This window comes from Simochromis diagramma, unplaced genomic scaffold, assembly GCF_900408965.1.
Source record: "Simochromis diagramma unplaced genomic scaffold, fSimDia1.1 OVJJ01000761.1, whole genome shotgun sequence".
Classification (NCBI taxonomy): Eukaryota; Metazoa; Chordata; class Actinopteri; order Cichliformes; family Cichlidae; genus Simochromis; species Simochromis diagramma.
In genome coordinates, this window is record NW_024387069.1 from 281,915 (window position 1) to 307,483 (window position 25,569).

Here is a 25,569-nt window from a genome sequence, read left to right on the forward strand (position 1 = left end):
TATAAATCAATTCACCCCCTCACAATGTTTAAAATGGGTTTAGGGAGCACAGACGGTTCACGGTGCACTTCAGGGAGGTCAGACGATTACTTCACCCATGTGGGACTGTTTTAATCACGCGGACTGGGAAATGTTTCACATGGCTGCTAGGGACATTGATGAGTACACAGACTCAGTCTGCGGATTTATCAGGAAATGCGTGGAAGATGCCGTCCCATCCAGAACAGTTAAATCCTTCCCAAAATCCCTTCCCAAATCAAAAACCCTGGATTAACGGCACTGGCGGCACGAAGAACCGCTTTTGCCTCCGCGAACACATCGGACTACAAACACGCACATTACCAACTCCGGAAGACGATCAAAGCAGCCAAGCGTGAGTACAGGGACAGGGTGGAGCAACAGTTTGACAACCCTCGGAGTATGTGGCAGGGACTAAACACACAGACTTTAGAGGGAAAACCAGCACACCGCAGACCATGGCCTCTCTGTGTGAGGATCTAAACGTATTCTACGCTAGATTCGACACAGCGAACACCATGAGACCGGACAGTGTGCGCACCGCGGATGACGTCAGTGCGCACACTGTGTCTGAGGAGGATGTGCGGAAGTGCTTCAGGAAGGTGAACGCGCGCAAAGCTACTGGTCCGGACGGGATTCCCGGCCGCGTCCTCAAGTCATGCGCGGCTCAGCTGGCTGGAGTGTTCACGCACATCTTCAACCTTTCCCTCTCTCTGTCTGTAGTCCCAGCCTGCTTCAAAATGGCCACCATCGTCCCTGTACCCAAATCCTCCACCATCTCCTCATTGAACGACTGGCGACCTGTAGCCCTGACCCCCATCGTAAGCAAATGCTTCGAGAAGCTGGTCAGGGACTTCATCTGCTCTGCACCACCCGACTCACTGGACCCTCTACAGTTCGCATACCGCCACAACAGGTCCACTGATGATGCCATAGCCCTGACACTACACACTGCCCTGTCACACCTGGAGAAGAGAGACACGTATGTGAGAATGCTGTTTGTAGATTACAGCTCAGCATTCAATACCATCGTTCCCTCGAAGCTGGACAGGAAACTGCAGGATCTAGGACTGAGCAGCTCCCTCTGCAGCTGGATCTTTAACTTCCTGTCTGACAGACGCCAGGTGGTCAGACTGGGCAGCATCACCTCATCCCCCATCACACTGAACACTGGTGCTCCACAGGGGTGTGTACTGAGCCCTCTCCTGTACTCACTCTACACCTGCGACTGCACAGCCACTAACAGCTCCAACATCATTGTGAAGTTTGCGGACGACACTACAGTGGTGGGTCTTATCACCAATGGTGATGAGACGGCCTACAGGGAGGAGGTCAGCGCCCTGACCCACTGGTGTCAAGACAACCATCTCACCCTCAACGTCGCAAAGACAAAGGAGTTGATAGTGGACTTCCGGAGGTGCAGCACACACCCCCATCACCATCAACGGCGCTGCTGTGGAGAGAGTGAGCAGCTTCCGGTTCCTTGGTGTACATCTGGCTGAGGATCTTACGTGGTCAGTACACACAAACAAAACAGTGAAGAAGGCGCAGCAGCGCCTCTTCTTTCTCAGGAGACTGAAAAGATTCCGCATGAGCCCCCGCATCCTCAGGACCTTCTATCACTGTGCCATTGAGAGCATCCTCACTGGATGCATCACCACCTGGTATGGCAACAGCACCGCTTACAACCGCAAAGCTCTCCAGCGAGTAGTGCGGTGCTCTGAACGGATAATTGGAGGTGAGCTTCCCTCCCTCCAAGACATCTACAGGAAGCGGTGCCTGAGGAAAGCGGGGAGGATCATCAAGGACTCCAGTCACCCCAGCCATAAACTGTTCAGACTGCTTCCATCAGGAAGGAGGTTCTGCAGCATCCGGTCCCGTACCAGCAGACTGAGAGACAGCTTCTTCCACCAGGCCATCAGACTGCTGAACACGTCATAGACACCTCAGCTTCACTACTGGAACTTCAACATTATGCACTCCATACTGTACAGTAATGCCACTGTTTTGCACATGTCTCACTCTGTATATTTTATATATTTTATTGTTTACTCTATTTAATTTGTAAAATATGTGTATACACACACACACACATACACACACACACACACGCAGAAAAACATATTTAGTATACACATCCAGAAATGCATATACTGTATGCATATATATATATATATATATATATATATATATTGTACATATATTTATTAGTTTCAGATGTAGCCATTCTTGTATTTTGCTTGTTTACATTATTGTATTTTGCACAACTCTGTTGCTTGTGAAGCTCGCACACAAGAATTTCACTCACATGTACTGTACCAATGTACCTGCACATGTGATGTGACAATAAAAGTGATTTGATTTGATTTGTGGTGTGTATATAATCATCAGTAGTCACTAGTGATCACGTGATTTCCCTTTTTAATATAAATAACATGTTTAATGTCTGCAGGATGAAAATTGGATTTTTTTTATTAGAACTTTTACCGAACAATCAGGCTGGGTGTGATGCCCCAAATATATTATTAGTAGTGCTGTCAATAGATAAAAAAAATAACTAATTAATCTCACAATTTTCTGTAATTAATCTCGATTAATCACAATTACTTGATCAGTAGCTTGGTTGCAATTACATTTTTTCAACTTTATATTTAAGCTTGTAACTGACATCTAAACAACATAACACAAAGAATGTTAAATGCTTAAATTCAAAGAGAGTTTGAATAGTCTTCGTCAGTCTGTCAGCACAGGTTCTCTCCTGTGAAATATAACTTTTTAAAAACCTATATACTAATAGGTAAGTATACATATATAATAATATATAATAATATTAGTGCTGTCAAACAATTAAATTAAATTATTGAACTTAAGTTGGTCAAAAAGCATTTCCACTGGCGCAGACCTAGTTGTGGCATGAAGCTTGATATAGCTGAAATCAAGAGATGTAAACTTCTGTCAGATGTTTAACTCAAGCCGTAAATAATACTGGTGCTACTAATGAATTTTTCACAGGTGTTTATTGGCCCAAAATAACTGGACCAACATGTGAACACAGATAATGATAACACCTAGCTACAACTATCTACGTACAGACAGAAAATGATTTTTTCAAATGTTCGTGTATGTTAGCCACACTCGACTTAAGTGAGGTGATGAAGCAAATACGAAAAACTGAATCGTCACAGTCACTAGGTTTAAGTATAAAACAAAAACGTCACTAAATGTTTTGGTTGTCCACATGAATCATATACTGAAACACACCAAAATCAAGTTTCAGAACCAAACCGTGTAAAAGAGGTTTCCTGTCCTATGTTACTGACCATCTGTGAAGCCTTCGCTTTGGAAAAGAGGCTGAGAGCGACATGGGTGTGACACACAGACTGTTAAGCTATATCTCTGGTCTTTAAATATGAGGAACGTATTGCAAGAAGTTTAAGGTGGATGGACGGGTCAGCAGAACACTGAATTTTGGACCTAAGTCTCCAATGTTAGGTCCAGTCAGAGCAAGATCTTTTTTGTCCTGGTTGTGGAACACTGGACCAGGTCCTTATCCTCTTGAGAGTGTGTGAGAGTGCATGGGACCAACCTTTGACCAACCTGTCTACATGTGTTCTGTATACTTCGATTCAGTTTTTTTCAGTTCAGTTTTATTTATATAGCGCCAAATCACAACAACAGTCGCCTCAAAGCGCTTTATATTGTAAGGTAGACCTACAATACAGTGTCTGTCTCCTGAATCCAAACTCGAAGCTGGTTCCACAGAAGAGGGGCCTGAAAACTGAAGGCTCTGCCTCCCATTCTACTTTTAAATACTCTAGGAACAACAAGTACACTGAAAAAAGAAAATAGTTGAACCAACTTAATTGAATTATTTCAATTGGTAACACCAAATTTAATTAAGTTCTTTGAAATGAAGTTAATACATTAGATTAACACAACTGATTTAAGTTACATGTACTTAATAAATTAATTGTTGTCAAATAAACATTTTGCATTAATCCAACTTAAAATTAAGACATTTCAACTTAAAGTTTTCAGTTTTTCCAACCCAATAATTTGCATAACCCAAAAGTAAAATATTGCTCTTTGCTAACCTAATAATGTGGTTTAGTGTAAATTACTTTTTGTAGTGACTCTAAAATGAAATTTTAGTTTGTTTAATAAAGCTTAAATCAAAATTTTAAGTTGGCTGAAAATATTTTTCAAAAATTCAAAATCCAATGTTTTTTTTTTTTTTAAATGCTTTATTGTATAAATGTAATAAAGTATTACCTTTATGGCAACCAACACAGCTTTTGGTCAAACACATTACACATTTGTCCTTTTTAAAACACATATGCACAAAATGCAAGTAACGCTTAGTAGGACCACAAAGTTGTCATCAAAGTGTAAAGTGCAACACAGTATTACACAAATATCAATCTCAACACATATAGTGTCAACTATGAAAAAGTGCCCCAAGAGTATACAGAAACTTCTCTTCAGCTATAGCCAATGAATAAATATCTGAACAGTGTAGCTGACCAATGGGGATGAAAAAATATAAACACTCCTTTAGAGTTTTAAAATGTCACAACAGTTTGTTGTATAACTGAGCACATCAAACCTGAAATGCAACCTTTCCCTTGAAACGAAAGCAAATATGTCTGAAAAAAAATTTTAAAAAATAAATAAAAATACCATACAAAGTATGTATAAAAGCACATTAAATTGGGGTTTGAGGTCTCTTGGAGCATAAAAAAGGCCCAACATCCAAAAGAGACTACATATTTTACATGCTATATGTCCAAACACAGTTGTTCCTTCGCATTATGGCACAAGGCCATTTGTTGGTCATTGTTCTGTGTCATTACTGGGAGCTTTGAAGTTTGATATACAGATTTTGGACTTTGGGGGACATCTTGTGCTGATCAAGCTGCATGAAGATTTTTTGGAGCACTTCAAAAGTGAAGCGAAAGGGTTTTGGATAAGCTAGGTTGAGTGCATAGATCAAACCTAGAAGCAGGGCACAAGCTGAGGCAACCGAAGTTAGTTCATGCAACACTTCCACACCCTCAATGACAATGCCAATGTCTTCAGGTGGCTCCTGCAGTCCCTCCCCCTCCTTCCGAATCACATACACTGCCATGGTGACCTCCTCCAGGTCCCTCTGAACATCATCTGCTCCACAGTCCTACAGAGGGGTACAAGACACAAACACAAATCATCATTAGCCTCACTTCTTACTGTGATTAAGTGTTTGGGTGATGTACCAATATGTGTTATGTGCTGGGCTATTTCTTGGCTGGGTGTCATCACACACCAGAAACAGCAGAGAGAGGTGTATCAATCCGACTCTAATCAAATTGTAAGCAAGAAAGATAAGATTTCCCAACATGTCAAACTATTCCTTTGAACTTAAATAATCAAGTAAGCCCGTCTTACTTAAAACAAAGTCAATCCAATATGTAATGTGTTGTTGCTGGGAATTACATAATGTCCAATATGGTCATGATAATAAATACATGTCAGCAATCCAACTATGGTTCACGTGTTATGTTTGTTCTAACAGTTAACTTTTTTTTGTGTCCCTTTGACAAGATGTGCTGACAAACTGTTGAAACTTACAAGGTATTCCTTGATCAGGCCATCTGCATCTTCTCCCAGGAAGATGGTGAGGGCTTTCAGCACACATTCCCTCCGATGATTAATGTCCACAGTCTAGAACAACAAATGTTGATTAATTTTAAACTCTAAATTTCATAAGACAGACATCCTTACTCTTATTGCTTAACTTACATGTACTTTATTTAAAAACAGTAATTCACAAGCCCAGAGATTCATTACAGAAAGAAAAGGGGATGAGTTCAGTGGTGTATTTTTTGAGTCACTAAAAACATTCATGCATATGAAAGCCATGATTAGCATTGGCCTGCCCATATTGTCTTTATGAAGGATTCAGATATATTTTGACAGCCCTCTTAGTTACGAAGTATCTTGTTTGATGGTACAGATTTACCTGGTCCAATGTGTCCATGATGTTCGCAATCTTTTGGCGTGTTGCTCCTCCTTTGGCACGTATGACTTTGATCAGCTGACTTGAGTGCATGTCTAACTGGGCCATGAACTTCCACTCAAGAGGAACAGCCATGAGCCTCTGGAACTCTGTATTTATCTAAAAACAAAACACAAATGACAGTAGATATTGTATTATGGAACAAAATGCTGAAACTGATTGTATGCCAAAATGTCTATATCCCAAAAAGTATAACATATATGGGAATTCAAAATGTAAATTCTTTCATTAAGTTCAGTGTTATAAAATCGCAACCACATCAAGTTATGACCGATTCATGAAAGTTAACTGCAATAAATCCCGAAGCATACATACGATCACTTCAGTTCCATTCTTACCTCTTTCTGTGTGAAGAGTGCAGGCCATCTGTCCTTCAGTTCCTGAATGCTTGGTTCTTGGTTTACCACCTCATGTCGTCTGTAGGCAAACGTGTTAGCCATTTTGTCTGCGATGACCCTTTCATTGTCCCTTATCCCGATCTCTGTCAGAAGTTCTAGTCTCACTTTTTCCATGCTGTCCAGAGTCTCACCAGTAGGAAAGGATGGATAAAAGTTAGCTTCAGAACATTTTGGCTTCTTCACTTTTTTAGCAGGGAAAGCATCTGTAGTAGCTTTAGATTTCAGTGAGTTTACACACAGCTCTGGACACCCCTGTAATTTGAGCTGGGTCCTGTAGTTTGCCATTTTGTACTTCAGTCGTTGTTTCCAACCGTAGCAGCCATTGAATGATCCAGGTTCTTTCAAACATGGGTGCTTTTTGATAAGGGCCTCTGCAGCTGCGCAGAAATGTGCATCCTCTGGATAGGCCTTGTAACGGTAAATTTCTTCTGCAACTCTTTTCAGGATATCATACAGCATTCGGGCGCTTAAAGTCAACATTTTTTGGCTCACACGGTACTCAGTATTCCCCCTCTCTAGCTGTAGCTCTGTGTCATATGAAAATTGGGGAATTTCAAAGTCTTCTGGCCACTGTTGTGTTCGAGATGACATAGATTCAGGGGATGAGAGGATAATTGTGTCATTTGATGCCACCGAAATACCGTCATCAGACTCAAATGAAAGAGACAGAGATGAAGTGGACTGATCGGCACTGATCAAAGGTGGATTTGTTTGCTGGTGGATCACTTTGATTGTCCCCAAATTCCGAAGTTCGGTGGTAGAATTCAGATTGAAGAAGTCGTTGCCAAAGTCTTGGTCCATGTATTGCAGTCTGAAGTTACCTTTTAACCCAAAGGTAGTCTTTATCGTGCTGAGAAGGTCTTCAAGTGACTCTGGGATGCCATTTGGAAGAGTCAGCTTTTCAATGTTGTTCTCTCCTAAAATCACCTTCAGTCTTGCAGGTGTTGAACCAGCCATGGTGGTCTGAGAACAAAGCACAAGCACAGTTAGTGAGGATCAACATGTAAACCACTGACATTTCCAATTAGGAGAATTTAATGTCAAACTAGAGGAAAAGAAAGGAGGAAAGGGGAGGAGAAAATGAAGAGGAGAGGTGGAGATCAGCTGAGGCAGCGAGGAGAGAAGGCAAACCGAAGAGGAGAGGGGAGGAGAAGAGAGATGGCGAGAATATGGGAGACATTGAAGAGAAGAGAGAAGGAGAGGAGGTGAGGAGAATATAAGAGACAACAAGGAGAGGAAAGAAGAAAAAGAGAAGAGAAGCAGAAGGGGGGAAGAGCATAGGATTAGCATTCACTGACTGGAATCCAGCAACCTGCATTAAAAAAATGACATAACTGATGAATTGCCAATGACATCATCACACCACTTTGGCTTGCAGTATAAAATAAATATGTTCTGAGAACACATTAGTATTGTATGGGTCTGGGTTTTGTTTTCTCACTTAAGAAAATACTTTATCATATTTTGAGGCCTCACCCTTTAAACATGGACATATCTTTTCAAGGTGACAAGACGCATCCCTCTAATTTTGTCGTCTGCCAGTGGGTAGGTATCATGCAGTTCTTGTGGCTCAACAAGTTCCACTTCTTTGCTTGGTGATGTTTTGAGATCATAAGCTCTGTAGTGTTCCATATACCATCCGCTAAGCTTTTTCAGAATGAAGATTAGTTTGTCCTGCAGTATCACCATTTGGATGATTTCACCAAACTCTGGCAGTCCTCCCAGTGAGCCGTGGATCAAGATCATCCCACACTTGTAGATTAGTCCGTTATATGCTACACTTTTAGCCAAGCACACATTGTCCATATCTGGAGACTTCTGTCTCAGTGCATTTGAGATGTCCTTGTTAAGAACATCAATGTGAACAGTGGAAACATCTGTTACTTCCAGTGGGGGTTTGGCAAAGCTAATTGCATGCAAATGATATGCAATCTGATACTGATGTCTCTGTGAAAGGGAAAGAAGTACATTTTTGAAGCATCTGATGTTCCTTGCAACTCTTTTAAAAAAAACTATGCTTTGCTTCGAATCGCATAGTCCATAGTGCAACCAGTGGCCCAAACTTACGGATCAAGTATGGATAATGTTCCAAGTAGTGGTGCTTTGGTTTAAGATTAACATCTGGGAAAACCTCTTGAAACTTGATTCTGTGCTCGGAGATCTTAAAACCAAGATATGCAATGGAGTCCTCAGTATGAACAGGACTGACAACAACAATGTCCTTCAAGTCTGTTAAGATGTGCCAAGCAGGCTCCTCACAGGGTACACTCTGCCCAACGAACAAAGGCAAAAATCTGGTAAGACTCCAGTTCTCGTGTGCATTCCCTCCTACACTTTTTTTGGATGCAAAACTGAGAGCCACAGGATGAGGTCGATTTGTCAGCCCACTTAAAAGTTGAAAGATGATATTGCTTCATTCAATGTACATAATGTGAAATACTTTTTTTTGATTAACAAATTGAGGCAAAGCGCAAGTTCAAAAGGAACAATTCCCTCAAAAAGATCATGTACAACATCAGGTGGAAACCCAGTGGTAACATCAAAATGTGAGAGGTGCTTTGACAAAATACACTTTGATTTCACACCATAATAACTGGGCCATTTGTTTTCCTCAATAATTCGTAAATGATCTGCATGAATGTCTTTTGTTCTTAAAGTAAAGACTTCACTTCTGACTTCAATAGTCTGGAACTCTGATGTTTCTGCAGTGCAAAATCTACATACGTATGTCCCTGAGAAATTTTCAAAGAATCCAGCAATACTGTGTGCACCAAGGTTGTCGGCAACAACACACTGAACAGTGCCTTTTACTGTTCTGCCCAACTTTGACAGAAATATCCCACTCTGTTCCAAAATTACAAGATCATTAATTACAGGTTTTAACACTTTCTCATACCCATAGCACTTCAGATCATTACTTTTGATTAAAGCAGCCAAATAGATTGAGGTTAAAGCAGAATTACAGCCTGGTGGCAAATTACCCAAAACCCAGTACAATCCACAAATTTTATGCTTCCTCCGTGATGTACCAAGGGGATTACATATTTCGAATTCATCAATGTATAATATCAATGAAATGCTTTCCTGCTTGGACAACAGTCCATTTTCATGGAAGAAGTCACCATCGAAGATAGTTTTGTAGTGCACAGAAGTTTTTTGAGGCTGATTATCTACAGTATTCAAATTAACAGCCTGATCCAAGATTGTCTGGCAGTCAAGAATATGCTGCAAAGACTTTAAAATTGAAATATATTGGAATGACTTGTTATTTTTTCGGTCAAGTATATATTCCACTGGTTCCACTACTTTAAAGTGGCTCTTATAGTATGCTTTTCGTCTCCAAGGACTGGAAAGTGGACCTTTATCTCCAATTGCTTTTTTTACAGGGTTTGTCTCACAGAGTACACTGGCTAGCTTTTCAACAACTGACTGGTCAAATTGGCATCCGTTGTCTTGTAATACTTGGCTAATAGTCTTTTGGGTAATCGCCACAGAAACAGAACCAATCAAATAGTTTAACTCCTGCAAAAGCTCATCTACAGCTGCATTAGACACAAGAAAGATGTGTTCCAACTTAAGGAGCACTGAAGCAATTTTAAGCTCAATATCCTTCTCTAAGTTTTCAGAATACCCATTGTCAAAAGCAGAATTTAAATTTACATCATTCTCTATAATTTCCACATCTGAAATATCACTGGCAACACTGGCACAAGATTCATCAACAGAACTTATTCCAGGCTTAAATGTGTTCACTGTACCAGAGTGTTTTCTGTATTTATGACTTTTGAAGTTCTCATAGACATTGGTTTTATATTCACAGTTTTGGAACACACATATTACAGTCTCCTTATTTTTAAGATGCTGATAGATATGTTGAAAATATTCTCTTTCTGTGAGAGTTGATTATGGCCACAAATATGGCAAGTGAATGTGGACGCAGCTTTGGAGACTGCTTGTTGGGCAGGGTGATTTCTTGATAGATGGCTCAGTAGGGCGTTCCAAGTCTTGAACCTACATGCACAATTTAAATAAGTGCATGGATATGAGTGGCCTCGTCCGTAATGCCTATGAATCAGTTTGTAGTGTTTGAGCAATTCAGATCTTTTTGTTAATGTTGTCCCACAGTCCTTGCATCTCCACATGAAGCATAGCACTGGAGAAACAAAGAGACACGCTTTACTGGGTGTATATAAATAATTTGAGAAAACACAGAGGGAGAGTTGGGCAATATTACAATGGTGATATGAGACTAGATCTCATCTCAGCTTTTTGCCACATTGCCCAACACAAAGCGAATCATTTAAACACAAAATGTATTCATCAAATGTAGCCAGCCCTCTCTAATTAGATTTTAAAGGGATAAGTTCAAAACAAAAGTTTAAAAACAAAACCCAAATGCCCATAGGTACATTTTTTTTTTTTTGCAATTGTTTTATATATAAAGCCGATTCCTGTTCAGTGTAAAACTGAATTAAGTTTAAATGAGACATTACTATTTTGAACTTGCATACCTTTGTTGTTGATGAAGTGAAAGTACGCAAGTTCACAGGTAAAACGAGCTCCCTGGCACGCCTCCACACAGGAATGCCCCTCTTGAAGTAGTCACAGAGCTGAGAAGAAGTTAGGTCAGAAGGTGGCGATGGGGCATCACATTGGACACCAAGCCAAAGGTTGTGGCACTGTCCAGGGTTCCAACCAGAGGTAATCTTTCTGCCATCAGCAGACACCCCTCTGGAGAGGTTGACAGGAAGGAAAGTCCTAAAGATTAAAGATATGTTCGAGTTAGTCTGTCGATCTTTCATTATGTTTACAGTGTTCATCTGCATCTATGTACTTATATATGTATTCAGACACAGACCAGAAGTGTGCTAGGTCTACAAGAAATCTGATGGCTGTATTTTCTGTGTTCAATAGCGTAATACTTTCTTCTATGATTTCTAATTTTGATTTTCTGCCGCACACCATCTCCCTCTCACACGGCTGATCCGTGCGTGTACGAGCGCTGCACGCACCCTTTCTCCTCGCCTTCTTAACGTCATGTACATTGAAAGCAATGCAAGCGGCAGTAAATGCATGCTTCCTGGAGCCACCACAGCTAAACTTTACCTCCTACATCACCCGTGGCCGTGACCGCATGAACTATTCGTGCCGACAGGCATACTGCGAACAACAGCAGAGTGAAGGCAAATAGGCGGAGCGGTTAGTGCTACGTTTGTGCAGATTTGTGCAGGTAAAATTTGCGTTTGTGCTGCTACGGTTTTTGAGATATTAAACATTATTTTATAGGTCATTCAAAGGTCACCATCCCCCCAGACTGCTCCAAAACAAACCAAAATGGTCTACTTTTTTAGTGCTACGTTTGTGCTGATTTGTGCAGGTAAAATTAGCGTTTGTGCTGCTACGGTTTCCGAGATATTAAACTTTATTTTATAGGTCATTCAAAGGTCACCATCCCCCCAGACTGCTCCAAAACAAACCAAAATGGTCTACTTTTTTAGTGCTACGTTTGTGCTGATTTGTGCAGGTAAAATTAGCGTTTGTGCTGCTACGGTTTTTGAGATATTAAACGTTATTTTATAGGTCATTCAAAGGTCACCATCCCCCCAGACTGCTCCAAAACAAACCAAAATGGTCTACTTTTTTAGTGCTACGTTTGTGCTGATTTGTGCAGGTAAAATTAGCGTTTGTGCTGCTACAGTGTCTGAGATATTAAAAGTTATATTTTTTGCTGATGACATCACCATCCCCCCAGACTGCTCCAAAACAAACCAAAATGGTCTACTTTTTTAGTGCTACGTTTGTGCTGATTTGTGCAGGTAAAATTAGCGTTTGTGCTGCTACGGTTTCCGAGATATTAAACTTTATTTTATAGGTCATTCAAAGGTCACCATCCCCCCAGACTGCTCCAAAACAAACCAAAATGGTCTACTTTTTTAGTGCTACGTTTGTGCTGATTTGTGCAGGTAAAATTAGCGTTTGTGCTGCTACGGTTTTTGAGATATTAAACGTTATTTTATAGGTCATTCAAAGGTCACCATCCCCCCAGACTGCTCCAAAACAAACCAAAATGGTCTACTTTTTTAGTGCTACGTTTGTGCTGATTTGTGCAGGTAAAATTAGCGTTTGTGCTGCTACGGTTTTTGAGATATTAAACTTTATTTTATAGGTCGTTCAAAGGTCACCATCCCCCCAGACTGCTCCAAAACAGACCAAAATGGTCTACTTTTTTAGTGCTACGTTTGTGCAGATTTGTGCAGGTAAAATTAGCGTTTGTGCTGCTACAGTGTCTGAGATATTAAAAGTTATATTTTTTGCTGATGACATCACCATCCCCCCAGACTGCTCCAAAACAAACCAAAATGGTCTACTTTTTTAGTGCTACGTTTGTGCAGATTTGTGCAGGTAAAATTAGCGTTTGTGCTGCTACGGTTTCCGAGATATTAAACTTTATTTTATAGGTCATTCAAAGGTCACCATCCCCCCAGACTGCTCCAAAACAAACCAAAATGGTCTACTTTTTTAGTGCTACGTTTGTGCTGATTTGTGCAGGTAAAATTAGCGTTTGTGCTGCTATGATTTGAGATGTCCTTTTATGGTTTACTGCTGAAAAATGTCTTTTTCAAATGACCTTTCACTTTGTGTGTTCACTTGTTCAATAAAGTTCTGTTAAAAAAACCCTCTTGTTGTATTTAATCATCTAAATTTGTAATGAGTGTATTTTTTTTTAAACTTCAATTTCTTCACTTCAATCACTTTTTGTTCATAAAACCACGATGCAAATGCTTGAGTATTTATTTTTTTTTAGAGTGGATTAAAAAAACTTTATTGAAAACTACATTTGAACATTTTACACTCCCATGAACACTTTTTTTCAGAAACGAACAAGCTAGCAGTCTTTTGCATCAAATACACATTTTCTGGCAGAAAAAAAAATTTTTTTGGCATTACTGTGTCTGAAGGATTCTTAGAACAGCGTTCATCTGATTTCTGAACAAGGTAAGCTTACATTTAAAATACTGAGGTTTTAGTTACCGAGTTAATACATGATATAGCTAACTGTCTGGATCAAAAGGATTTTTTTTCCAATGTTAAACATTTTCAAAAATGTCCAAGAAAAAAGTTTCTAAAGCACTTTAAAACATGTAGCACACTGGACTAAAGTGCTGTACAGTACATGGGTTAAATACTCAGACTCAATTTAATAAACTCACAAATTCAATAGCTCCATCTTAAAAACAATAATTCCACAAAATATGAAAGTGTAGATTGGTGGAGAACTTGGGGGAGGGGTTGCTCCTCTCTGTATATATAGTTCAGAAATCACATTTTGCTCCATCATAATCAGTGTGTTGTTTTTTTTTTAGATGCCTCGAAAGCCATCTGTAGACAAGGTTTCCATTTTTGCAGTTCTTTGCAATTCAAAAGAGGCCATAGTCCAAAATGGCAAAATAGCCACTCCAGCTGCATCAGTCTGGAAAGAGCTGAGTCAGCAGCTAGAAGACAAGATGTCAGCAAAGGCCCTTTACACTTTTGTGAAGCTAAATAGACACAACATCTGGTCAGCTTTGGAAATCAGTGATCAGGAAAGTAATAGTGAAGGAGAGTTAGATTCACATTGCATTTCTCCTGGACAAGAAAACTGTCAAGCTTTTGAACTAGAAGTCCCTTTTGAGGACTGGGTTAAATTTATTCCTGAAAAGGTTGAATACAATGACAAGTTTTCTCCTACCCAAAAAAGGGAATACACAATTTTGAAACCTGGCACTTGGACTCATATCATCAACGATCTTATATGGAAGAAGATCAAAAATACATGTACACTTGTGTTCCGTAGAGCAAAGGTCCATCCAACTGTCAACAATAATTATCTGGACATCAGAGGCGACTGTAAGGAGTGTCATGGCCAGTTAGAAATGTCATGTGACAGACAGCCAGCAATTAATAGTCCAATGGTGCTCCAGTGTTTCATGAGAAATACAGATCTCTCCCTGCACACTGGCCACTCCAAGCGGTTCATGTCTGGAAACCTGCGTGAACAGATCGCTAAAGAGCTGTGTGAGGGCAGAATGGAACCAGCTGTATGGAGGTCAGCGAGGGCAGCAGATCTGATGGATGTTGGAGATCCTGAGCCAAGCCACCTTCCAAATTTGGCCACACTGCGAAAAGCCAAACAAGAGAGAAAAGACTTGGAATTAGGAGATAAGGACCCCATTGCATCTCTGCAATTGTTAAAATATAGTGTTCCTCACAGTGGTAGCATCCGAGATATTGGACTGGACAAGTTTTTCTGTCACTACTGGAGTCAAACACAGATGCATGTTTATAAGACATTGTCAAAAAAATCTCCCCCAACTGTGTGTTTTGATGCAACCGGTTCAGTTGTGAAAAAAACTGTTGAGACCAAATGGCAAATCTGGCCATATCTTCCTTTATCAAGGTATTCTGAAAGAAAACAATTGCCCCAGTGTCCCAGTGGTGCAAATGCTGTCAGAGAAACATGATGTTAATGCCATCGCAAACTGGTTGACAGAATGGATTCGTGCAGGTGCACCTGTGCCAAAGGAAGCTGTGAGTGACTTTTCTCTGGCAATTCTGGGAGCTCTGGTCAAGGCTTTCACTCCTCATCCTGATCTGAAGTCCTACCTTAATGAATGCTTTCATGTCCTTCTTGGAACCCAGTCTGCCAAACTCCCCCCTTGTTTTATCAGGGTTGATGTTGTGCACTGCATCAAGATGATATGCCAGTGGGACTGCCTGAAGAAGAAAACACATCGTGTTAAAGATTTCTTTGTCAGGTCATTAGCAAAACTTCTTCAGTCACAATGTTTGGACCATGCAAAACAGCTCCTACATGCTATCACTGTTGTGGCCCTCAGTGAGGCAGAAGGTGTTGACAGTTCTGGAGCCCCTCTTCCTTCAGAAAGGTGCAAGAAATACCTGAAAGCCCAAATTGCTCAAGACTCCATCATCATTCCAGATGAACAGACGGAGGAAAGTGAGAGAGTGGATTCAGTGGATGAGATCCAGACTGGCCTACGACACTGGGTAACAGAAATATGTGAGGAGAGCAGGTCACTTGCTGCAGCAAACGGGGATAGAGATAATATAGAATAGAATAGAATACTTTTATTTGTCAATTTCTTCAAATGTACTTGCCATACAAAGGAATTGAAATTACGTTTCACACTGTCCCAAAAAAAATGCGTAGGCATTGACAACAATAAGGTGCAGATGCACAACAAAAACAAAAACAGCCCTAACAATAAGATAATAAATAGTAATATAATAATATAAATAGTGCTACAAGAATACTAAAAATATATATATAGCAGCAGGTGTGTGCAATTGCAATGCAAGTCAGGAATGTTTTCAGTTCTTGGTTCAGAGAGTGTTTCCTTGTTGGAGAGTGTGGGGGGGTAGAGTCCAATCTGTCTACTATACTTCTGCCAATCTGGTGATTCTGCTGGCTGGGAGCCGGGAGGGAAGAGAGTTCAGCAGTCTCACAGCCTGGTGGATGAAGCTGTTGGTGAGCCTGGTAGTGCGGGAGCGGAGACTTCTGTATCTCTTTCCAGAGGGCAGGAGGCTGAACAGACAGTGCGCGGGGTGGGTTGCATCGTTGACAATTGTGATGGCTTTGCGGGTGAGGCGAGTGGTGTAAATGTCTTGCAGGGAGGGGAGTGGTACACCAACTATCCTCTCAGCTGTTCTCACAATACGTTGTAGAGCTTTTCTGTTATAGTCAGTGCAGCTACCGCCCCACACAGTGATGCAGCTGGAGAGGATACTTTCAATAGTTCCTCTGTAGAATGTAGTCAGGATGGGTGGTGGAGCACTTGCCCGCTTGAGTTTGCGCAGGAAGTAGAGGCGCTGTTGTGCTTTCTTGGCCAGTGATGCTGTGTTGGTGGTCCAAGAGAGGTCCTCACTGATGTGCACCCCCAGGAACTTGGTGCTGCTCACCCTCTCCACCGCAGCGCCGTCGATGGTCAATGGGGGGTGACAGGTGTGGCCTCTCTGGAAGTTGACAATAATCTCCTTGGTCTTACTGACATTTAGCAGGAGGTTGTTGTCTCTGCACCACGTGGTCAGGAGCTCAACCTCTTTCCTGTAGTGGGTCTCATCGCCCTTGGTGATGAGCCCTACCAGCGTTGTGTCGTCCGCAAACTTCACAAGGTGGTTGGAGCTGTAGGTTGGTGTGCAGTCATGTGTCAACAGGGTGAAGAGCAGAGGACTGAGCACACAGCCTTGTGGAGCCCCCGTGCTCAGGGTGATGCTGTTTGAGACCTTGTTGCCCACACGCACCGCTTGAGGCCTCTGGCTGAGGAAATCCAGCAGCCAGTTGCAGAGGGAGGTGCTGAGGCCCAGTCTGTCCAGTTTACAGATGAGTTGTTGTGGTATTATGGTGTTGAATGCTGAGCTAAAGTCTATGAACAGCATTCTCACATATGAGTCTTTCTTGTCCAGATGAGTTAGGGCTGGGTGGAGGGCAGAGCAGATTGCATCCTCTGTGGATCGTTTCGCTCTGTATGCGAACTGGTGTGGGTCCAGGGTGGGAGGTAGGGTGGATTTGATGTGTGACATGACTAGTCGTTCAAAGCACTTCATAATAATGGGTGTCAGTGCCACGGGGCGGTAGTCATTGAAACAGGCTGGGGATGGTTTCTTTGGCACAGGTATGATGGTGGCAGTCTTGAAGCATGATGGGACAGTGGCTTGCCTCAGGGAGGTGTTAAAGATGTCTGTGAAGACATTCTTCAGCTCCTCTGCGCAGTCTTTCAGCACACTACCAGGGATGTTATCTGGACCCGCTGCTTTCTGGGCGTTGATGGTGATGAGTGTCCTCTTCACGCTGGCAGATTCACTATTCACTTCCTCCCTGAGATTATTCCTCATATAATAAGACTCGCAAGTTACTTGCCACTCTGGACAGGAATAATGGTCCCTCTCTTCCAAAGCACCAGCATCACAGCAAGTTCAGCCACTGTTGAAGCTGAGTTCAAAAACATAAAACATGGCCTTTTCAAACATGACAACTTGCCTCTTCGAGTCGATCGCTTCATTGCTCGTCATCTTTCATTCATCGAGGGAAATATGCGGATTTGTTCTGCAAAAGAAAAGGTCAAAGATGAGCCAACAGTGGGATCACTGAAAGTCACAGATGCCAATTCTGGATCCATGACGACTCACAATGCAGAAGACAAAATAAAAATGGATGCTCACCTGTTTGTGGGATCTGATGCTGCCACAAACATTCTTCCGGCTGATGGGGATGCAGTTGAGAACTGGAGGGGCCTAGCTGTTCCACCCAAAAAAAGGAAGAGGACTTCCTACCTCTCTTCATGTACCGAATGGCTCCATGCAGATGAAACTATTGGGGCCAAAAGAGTGAAAGTGGGATTATTAAAAAATGGAAACCTCCATCAGCCTATTAGATTAGGGGAATCGACAATCTCTGTGCTCAATACCTGTGCATTTGATGCATTTTTTCAGTGCTTATGTTGTGCCTTCTGTGACAGCTCCACATTTCAAAATGCTGTTCTGAAAGACAGTGAAAACCCAGTCCTGCAGCTGGTGAAAGCCATTGCCACAGATGGTGTGACCCAACAAACATACAGAAGGAGAGCAGAGCTGCTTAGTGTAATGTTTGAAGCTGTCTCGTTGAGGTCTGCTGCGATCCAAATCGATGCTCAGTGCAATATCTCCGCTGTAATTGCTAAGACAATGAGGAACATCTCAAGTGTTTATTTTACCAAACACTGCTCCTCACAGCACTGCTACCTCAGCAAAGGGATGACAAGGGAAGTGCCATTTGTTTCTCCTGCCATCTCTGTCCTCAAAGAGTCTGGTATGGCTCATCTTGGCACGGCTGTGGAAGCAGGACTTGGCCTACCTGAGTCTACCTGTCTCAGGCCACTGTCCAATCCATCTCTGTGTCCATCAGAATTCAAAACAGAAGACAGCACCACAGGAAATGAGCTCTGTGCAGGGACAGTTACTCACAGCTACAACATTGGAGATATCGTGTGGATTGATACTGACCTTGCAAACCAAACAGAATTTCCACTGAATGAATTTCCCTCCAACCTGGTTCTCCAAGGAAAGTCGTTCACTTTGAGGGCATTAATGCTTTCCATGGAAAGATGACCACTGATGGTTTGGGGCATTACACTGCATACTGCAGGAGAGCTCCATGTGTGTGGGAGTGCTATGATGACCTGGGAAATGGAGTGACAGGAGCATCTGAAAAGAAAAAAATACAACCCCATGCTGTGTTATACACAGTATAATGAGTGCTGCCTGCATTTTTCTGTTTTATTTGGTTCATTACAGTTACATGTGTTCAAATGGCTAGTGTGTGTTATCAGTAAGTTCAGTTTTGCACATAAAGTTAAAGTTCTAAATTAAAAATCTTTTAACACTCTTTTCTTTGTCAGTCTGATGCATATTTGCTTTTACACACCCAGTCACCTTCACCCGTAGCCTTGAAAGTACCCGTTCCATTTTTCTGTCAATAATTTTTCTGTATTTGTTTTGTGTTTACCTGGTGGCTTAAGTCAGGGGTCAGCATCCTTTTCATTTCAAAGGGCCCCTTTTCCCCCTGCTGCTACAAAACCTGTCTAGAGCCTAAAAAAAGAAAGAGCCTATAAATATCTAGAAAATGAGTTGTTGTATCGTGTAAGCTATGGAAATGTAAATAAAAATGCTTATTTTTAGATTTGATAAGACAATGAATCATCAAAGCTTTATAACGGAAAAAAGTATTTGTTAAAATGAAGCCAGCTACGTGAGTCCTTTCCATAATAATTGAAAATTAGGAAAGATGGGCAACCAACTTGAAAATTACAGTAAACAGATTTGAACATAAGAAACATTAAATCACTTTTAAAAGCCTTGTACATTCAGTGAATAGTCAATGCAGATATTTTATTTAAAAAAAAAACTGTTAACAGAACCCTTTCTTGTTGTCTTTATAATAAAAAAATGACTTACTTGGTCTTATAAGAGCCACAGTGGAGGGGCCGGAGAGCCACATGTTGCTTTAGAGCCGCAGGTTGAAGATCCCTCGCCTAGGTGCTGTGGAATATTCAGTTTTCTACACGTAGGTAACAACCTATCAAAACAAACACTTCATTTTTTCTGAGACAGCTACATTAATAATAATGAACATATATAATTCAAAACAAAATCATAGAGGCCAACTGGGTATGTAAAAAATAATAATAATTTAGGTATACGTGAATCACTTCACATGAAACTCAGTTTTGCCACCGAAAAAATAAAAACTTTAGCCTACCTTGTGTACGTTTCTGCACTAGTAACAAAAGAAATATCGACCTTTCCGCTGAATAAATTGTGTTACTAAAGTGTAAACTAATAAAAGTTAATATGCAGCAAGCCTAGAAAAAGTGCAAAACTCCACAGCTGCTGAAACTCACTGCCACAGACACTGGTGTTATACAGTGTAGGCCATAATAATTAAAATCATTATATCTCAGATACTGTAGCAGCACAAACGCTAATTTTACCTGCACAAATCAGCACAAACGTAGCACTAAAAAAGTAGACCATTTTGGTTTGTTTTGGAGCAGTCTGGGGGGATGGTGACCTTTGAATGACCTATAAAATAATGTTTAATATCTCAAAAACCGTAGCAGCACAAACGCTAATTTTACCTGCACAAATCTGCACAAACATAGCACTAACCGCTCCGCCTATTTGCCTTTACGTTTCAAGTGGGTGGGGGGTCAGCTTCACTCTGCTGCGAACAACCACTCGTGTATAAATGCGCGCGCCTGAAGTAACGTAGTCTGAAGAGAACCGCGGCCCAGCTTGCCGCTATAATGTGCTAATGCTAATGAATAACTAACAGTAAGCCAACACCGACACACTGCATGAATACACAACTTTAAGCTAGCGTTACGATATTAAAACAAGAGAGTACCGCCGGCAAACTACTAACTTAACCTACATGTCCAAGCACAAACTACCAACAGGTCTGACATTTCGCTAATGTTAGCAGGGCTGAATGATAGCGGTTTGGTCAGGTCAGTTTACTAAACACTTAACAAACTTAACAATACAGTTGGAATATTTTTATATCTAATATATTAAAATATGTGTTCTACATTTGACTTACCTTCAAGGACTATGGAAAAAGTAATATCTTTGTTACCTTATTGACCAAATTGTTCACGAGGTCCTGCCTGCAGCCAAGTGCCTCTCAAATTGTTGTTCTCAACTGCAGGTAGAAAATTCTGGAGAAGGCGGAGACGTCATGACATCAGACGCACTGCATCACGAGAAACCTAATTGATGCAGGTTGACTCTAATGAGAATAGCAGGTTACATGTGTACTGAGGGAACAACACGTAATAACAAGTTGATATACTCCACAAATTTAGACTGGCTCCACTAAAGCAGAAATCTTAATGAAACTGACTCTGAACTTTATGTAACTTCAACTACTGCTGAAATACACTTTTTAGAGTGTAGGCCTGCAGAGCGAGAGCGAAGTGCTCTAATAGGATGACACGGTACTACAAGGTCATTAAGATAAGATGAGATGTATGTGAGGAGCTGTCACGCTGTCGAGGCAAGCCATGTGGTGTTGGAGGGAAAAGGACTCAAAATGCAGGCAGTTGACTGATGCAAGTGACGTTTATTTGCAAGTAATAGGGTGATGGAACAGGCAGTGAGGAATGACAAATGACTAAAGAAACCTAAACCGGGAAAACTAAATAACAACCCTGAGAACATACGAAACAAGGTGCAGAGCAGAGAGACACAGAACCAACAACAAGCAGGAGAACACACAGGGCTTAAATACACACAGCAGTAATCAGGGGATGAGAGACAGGAGGGCAACACAGCTGGGAGAAATCAGAGCTGACGGGACAGAGGAAACGGAAACTGGACACACTCACATGAGACAGGGACCTTCAGAATAAAACAGGAAACTCAGACACAGAGAACCAGACAAGACACTGAACTGAACAGACAGATTCACACACAGACAGTGTGACACCATAGACAGAAGTGGGACCAGGGCAGGCACAGAACAGAAACCTAACAAATGGCAAATCATAACAGAATACATAATCAGGATAAACAAAAGCATAAAGAAACACAAAACACTGAGTCGACAGACTCAGGACCATGGCAGGAGCAGGATTTTGAATTCTGGATTTAACAGGAAGCCAATGAAGGGAAGCAATACAGGAGAAATCTGCTCTCTTTCTAGTCCCTGTCAGGACTCTTGCTGCATCATTTTGGATTAACTGAAAGGACAACTTGATAATAATGAATTACAATAGTCCAGCTTAAATGTTAAGAAATGCAACCAGTGCAAATCAAGTCAATTTGTAGTATCACTCTGAGTTTTTTTTTGTTTTAATTTAACAGTTATATTTCACACATGCAAGAAAGCAGTCCTTGTTTAATATGCTCATTAAAGAAATTATACTGGTCAAAAATGACTCCAAGATTTCTTATAGTTTACCTTCTGTTAGTCTGTGAAACCAGCACCCCAATACATGAAGTCTGGATTGACTCTCTGTTTGCCAGTTCCTGATGCTGTGAGTTTTACCAGTAGGCAGTGCAGATGGAGCTGCTGGGTGAGGAGTTCTAACTGCCTCTGATGTCCACCCCTCGTATGTCTGAGGAACCCTCACAGGATCTGGGCTGTCTGCCGTGTTTGCACACATTCTCTGGTACAGATGACACAGAAGCACACACACACACACACACACACACACACACAATCACCATAATTGGTCAGAAGGTCAGGTATTAGAACTGCAGTTCACCTTCATCATATTAATTAAACTGATACTTAGATTTTTATCTTTGATTAAGAGTAAAGATGATTTACTATTAGCAAAAGCATGAACACCATGTTTCTAAGATTTTTAGGGCAGAGTAGAGTGACCTCAGTATTGTCCCAAACAAAGCAGGGAATTAGAGATCATCATTTGTGTGTCTTTCAGACATTCCTGAAGTTTAACTAACTGGTGAGCAGTGTTGGTCAAAATACTTGAAAACAGTAATTAGTTACTTATTACAGATTACTTCTTCAAGAAAGTAATCCCGTTACATTACTGATTACTTATTTTCAAAACTAATTGGTTACTTTATTAATTGGTTACTTTTTAAAAACATGATACACAACCTGAATACGTAATAAAGCAACAGACCTTTCAGGCCAATTCTATTTTTTCTGCCTAATCCATCATATGAAATTGAATCAAATAAAAAAGGCTCTTTTTAAAACTTGTTTTATTAGTTTTAATCTTTTAACTTTATAAGATAAGATAAGATAAGATAAGATAAGATAAACCTTTATCTGGTCATGGTAGAAAGTACAAGAGCAGTAAAAATGAAGAAAAAAAGAAAAAACAATAGACTAGAATAAGATAGAATAACATGCTATACAAAATAGAATAAAATACTTTGCTCTATTAGGAAAATTGCACTTGGTACTGTTGTGGGAGACAGGATGAAAGTTATCATTGTGTTTTGGATGTGTGTGTTTGATCAGTTGGAGTCTTTGTTGTGGAGTCTGACAGCCGTGGGGAGGAAAGACCTGTGAAATCTCTGCGTCCCACAACGTGGGTGCTGCAGCCACTGAAGGAGCTGCTCAGTGCTGTCAGAGTGTCCTGCGTGGGCTGGGAGATGTTGTCCAACAGGGATGACAGTCCCCGGCAGAGATGCTGCCGCCCCAGCAGACCACACCGTAAAAGATGGCTGAGGCCGCCACAGAGTCATAGAAGGTCTTCAGGAGTGGGCCCTCCACTCCAAACGACCTGAGTCTCCACAGCAGGTACAGTCTGCTCTGCCCTGTCCTGTAGAGGGCGTCTGAATTATGAGTCAGTCCAGTTTATTGTTCAGATGAACACCAAGGTACCTGTAGCTGTCCACAGCCTCAATGTCCATACCTTGGATGTTCAGTGGTTGCAGTGGAGGATGTTTGTGCCTGCAGAAGTCTACCACCAGCTCCTTGTTTTTATTAGTGTTGATCTGGAGGTAGTTCTGCTGACACCAGTCCACAAAGCCTTGGGTCAGTTTTCTGTACTCCCTGTTGTCCCTGAGTCATCAGAGAATTCACACTGCATCAAGCAAAAATTTAATTATATGCAACATTCTCTGTATGGAAGAATTTGTTTAACATTTAAACCTATTTTCTGCACATTCCAGCACATAAAAAATGTAATTCTTGTGTTTACTCTTTCAAATAGATGCAAGTAAAACACAATAAATAAAATCAAACATCCAGCAGCACTAAGTCCTGTCACTCTTAAATCTATTGTCACCTGTTTAGCAGGAGTGGGGTGAGTGGAGGTTTGCCCGGTGCTGCAGCGGTTATGTCAGTGGGGGATCCAGAGGCCCGTGTGGTCCACCCAACCCCACCGCAGAGCAAACTACACCCACCTCATCATTTTAGTGTAATCCGATTACTTTTTTCAAGTAACGAATAAAGTAAGGGATTACTATTCCAAAAACGGTAATTAGATTACCGTTACTTTCCCGTAGGAACGCTGCGTTACTGCGTTACGAAAAACGTGATTTTTTTGCGAGAGTGTCTCATGACAGTGACGTAAGCAAGTGCGACGTTCGTGACAACAGCTGTGTGCAGATCAACAATGGATCATATATCTAGTGCGGGAGAGAGTATGAGCGTGCAGCGTTTAAAGCGTGGAAGTACTGACCTTACTTTGAGTTTGATTCCATAAAAAGTGACAAAAACATTAGTGTCCGTTGTGTGTGGGAAGAAAACTTCTTTTTACAGTGAAAAAAAAAACCCTAAACAAGCACCGAGTGCGCAACGACGTAATGGGAAACTCACAGAGAAACTCGCGGATTCTTCCACTGACCGCTGCAGCTCACCTGCACCAGGGTAAACCTCCGCCTACCCCACTCCTGCTTTACAGGTGAAAATAGAGCAACAGGACCGCTGAGTCTTTGACTTTATTTATTTTCTGCTGTGTTTTACTTGCATCTATTTGAAAGACTGAGTGTAAACACAAAAAACATTTTATTTTATGTGCTGGAATGTGCAGAAAATAGGTTTAAATATTAAACAAATTTCTTCCAGTCAGAGAATGTTGCATATAATTTAATTTTTGCTTGATGCATAAAGTTAAAAGATTAAAACTAATAAAACAAGTTTAAAAAAAGAGACTTTTCCATTTGATTACATTTTGTATGATGGATTATGCAGAAAAAGTAGAATTGGGCTGAAAGATCTATCGCTTTATCATCTCTTCAGGTTGTAAATCGTGTTTTTAAAAAGTAACTAAGTAACTAAGTAATTAATTAGTTTTGAAAATAAGTAATCAGTAAAGTAACGGGATTACTTTTTGGGGGAAGTAATCAGTAATTAGTTACTGATTACTTTTTTCAAGTAACTTGACCAACACTGTCTACCACACTACATAAGACAATCAACACCCAGGTTGAGTTCATTCTCCACCTCTCCTGTGCCACTCCCCCACCTGCAGAGTGGACTCCTGTGGAGCAGAGACCTCCTACAAGGATCTGACAAACTCCCCGCCGGTTGAAAAGAACCCCATTTCCGCTGGCGCATCAAAGGCAGGGCCCAAGTGCATGCACCCACCCACAACCCCGGTGACACACCAGCCAGGACCCGAACCCCCAGGACCCAGCCAGAGCCCCAGCCTGGAGACTGAGCACTCCCAGAACCCCAAGACCCCATGCCCGCCCCAGACCACCCAGGGGCAGCTAGGTCACTGGGCCAGTGACCCATGTCCACCAATGCAAACCCACCCCAGCCCTGCTGCATGTAGCCACCAGGAAAACACCACCCAAGAGTTACCAGAGCCCCCATCAGAACATGACCACGGGCCCCAGTTGGTGCTCCCCGGTTGAAATGTCCCTAGGGATTCCCCAGATGCCCCAAGCCCGCGCCTACGACACACACCAGCGATACTAGCGAAGGCGTGACAAAACCACAACACCCCCACCCCCACTAGGTGATGGAGCCGATCAAAGGAGCCCAGAGGGATTGATCTAATGTGGTGGCAGAGGCTATATCAAGACTAATGTGATCTATTAGATGATCTCCATATTGGTTAGAATTAAGAA

The 25,569-nt window shown here is 41.4% G+C and overlaps 1 protein-coding gene and 1 long non-coding RNA gene across 5 annotated transcripts; both read right to left on the minus strand.

The window, feature by feature from the left end:
* Positions 1 to 3,846: 3,846 nt before the first annotated feature.
* Positions 3,847 to 11,632, minus strand: LOC120742160. 2 transcript variants are annotated; one of them, XM_040045288.1, is made up of 5 exons: positions 10,983 to 11,632; positions 6,412 to 7,434; positions 6,017 to 6,172; positions 5,626 to 5,718; positions 3,847 to 5,191 (listed from the first exon to the last, which is right to left on the minus strand). In XM_040045288.1, exons 1-5 carry the CDS (start codon positions 11,295 to 11,297, stop codon positions 4,868 to 4,870), a joined length of 1,911 nt encoding a protein of 636 aa, XP_039901222.1. In that variant the 5' UTR covers positions 11,298 to 11,632; the 3' UTR covers positions 3,847 to 4,867. The 2 variants fall into 2 exon arrangements, with proteins under 2 accessions (XP_039901222.1, XP_039901223.1); XM_040045289.1 differs by lacking the exon at positions 10,983 to 11,632 and adding an exon at positions 7,948 to 8,232.
* A 6,068-nt stretch (positions 11,633 to 17,700) lies between these two features.
* LOC120742158 lies at positions 17,701 to 20,013 on the minus strand. Of its 3 annotated transcripts, XR_005697795.1 has the most exons (5): positions 19,459 to 20,013; positions 19,010 to 19,092; positions 18,508 to 18,708; positions 17,934 to 18,396; positions 17,701 to 17,836 (listed from the first exon to the last, which is right to left on the minus strand). It is a non-coding gene; the product is annotated as an uncharacterized LOC120742158 (long non-coding RNA). The 3 variants fall into 3 exon arrangements; XR_005697794.1 differs by lacking the exon at positions 19,459 to 20,013 and having other exon boundaries at positions 19,010 to 19,253; XR_005697793.1 differs by lacking the exons at positions 19,010 to 19,092; positions 19,459 to 20,013 and having other exon boundaries at positions 18,508 to 18,926.
* Positions 20,014 to 25,569: the final 5,556 nt, after the last annotated feature.

Excerpts from the sequence above, each read along its gene's own strand:
- LOC120742160 (XM_040045288.1), bottom strand. The coding sequence starts at position 11,297 with ATGCAGATGAACACTGTAAACATAATGAAAGATCGACAGACTAACTCG. Across the intron at positions 7,435-10,982 it reads TCACTTCATCAACAACAAAG|ACCACCATGGCTGGTTCAAC; the intron begins GTATGCAAGTTC and ends CTTTGTTCTCAG. Across the intron at positions 6,173-6,411 it reads CACTCTTCACACAGAAAGAG|ATAAATACAGAGTTCCAGAG; the intron begins GTAAGAATGGAA and ends TTTTGTTTTTAG.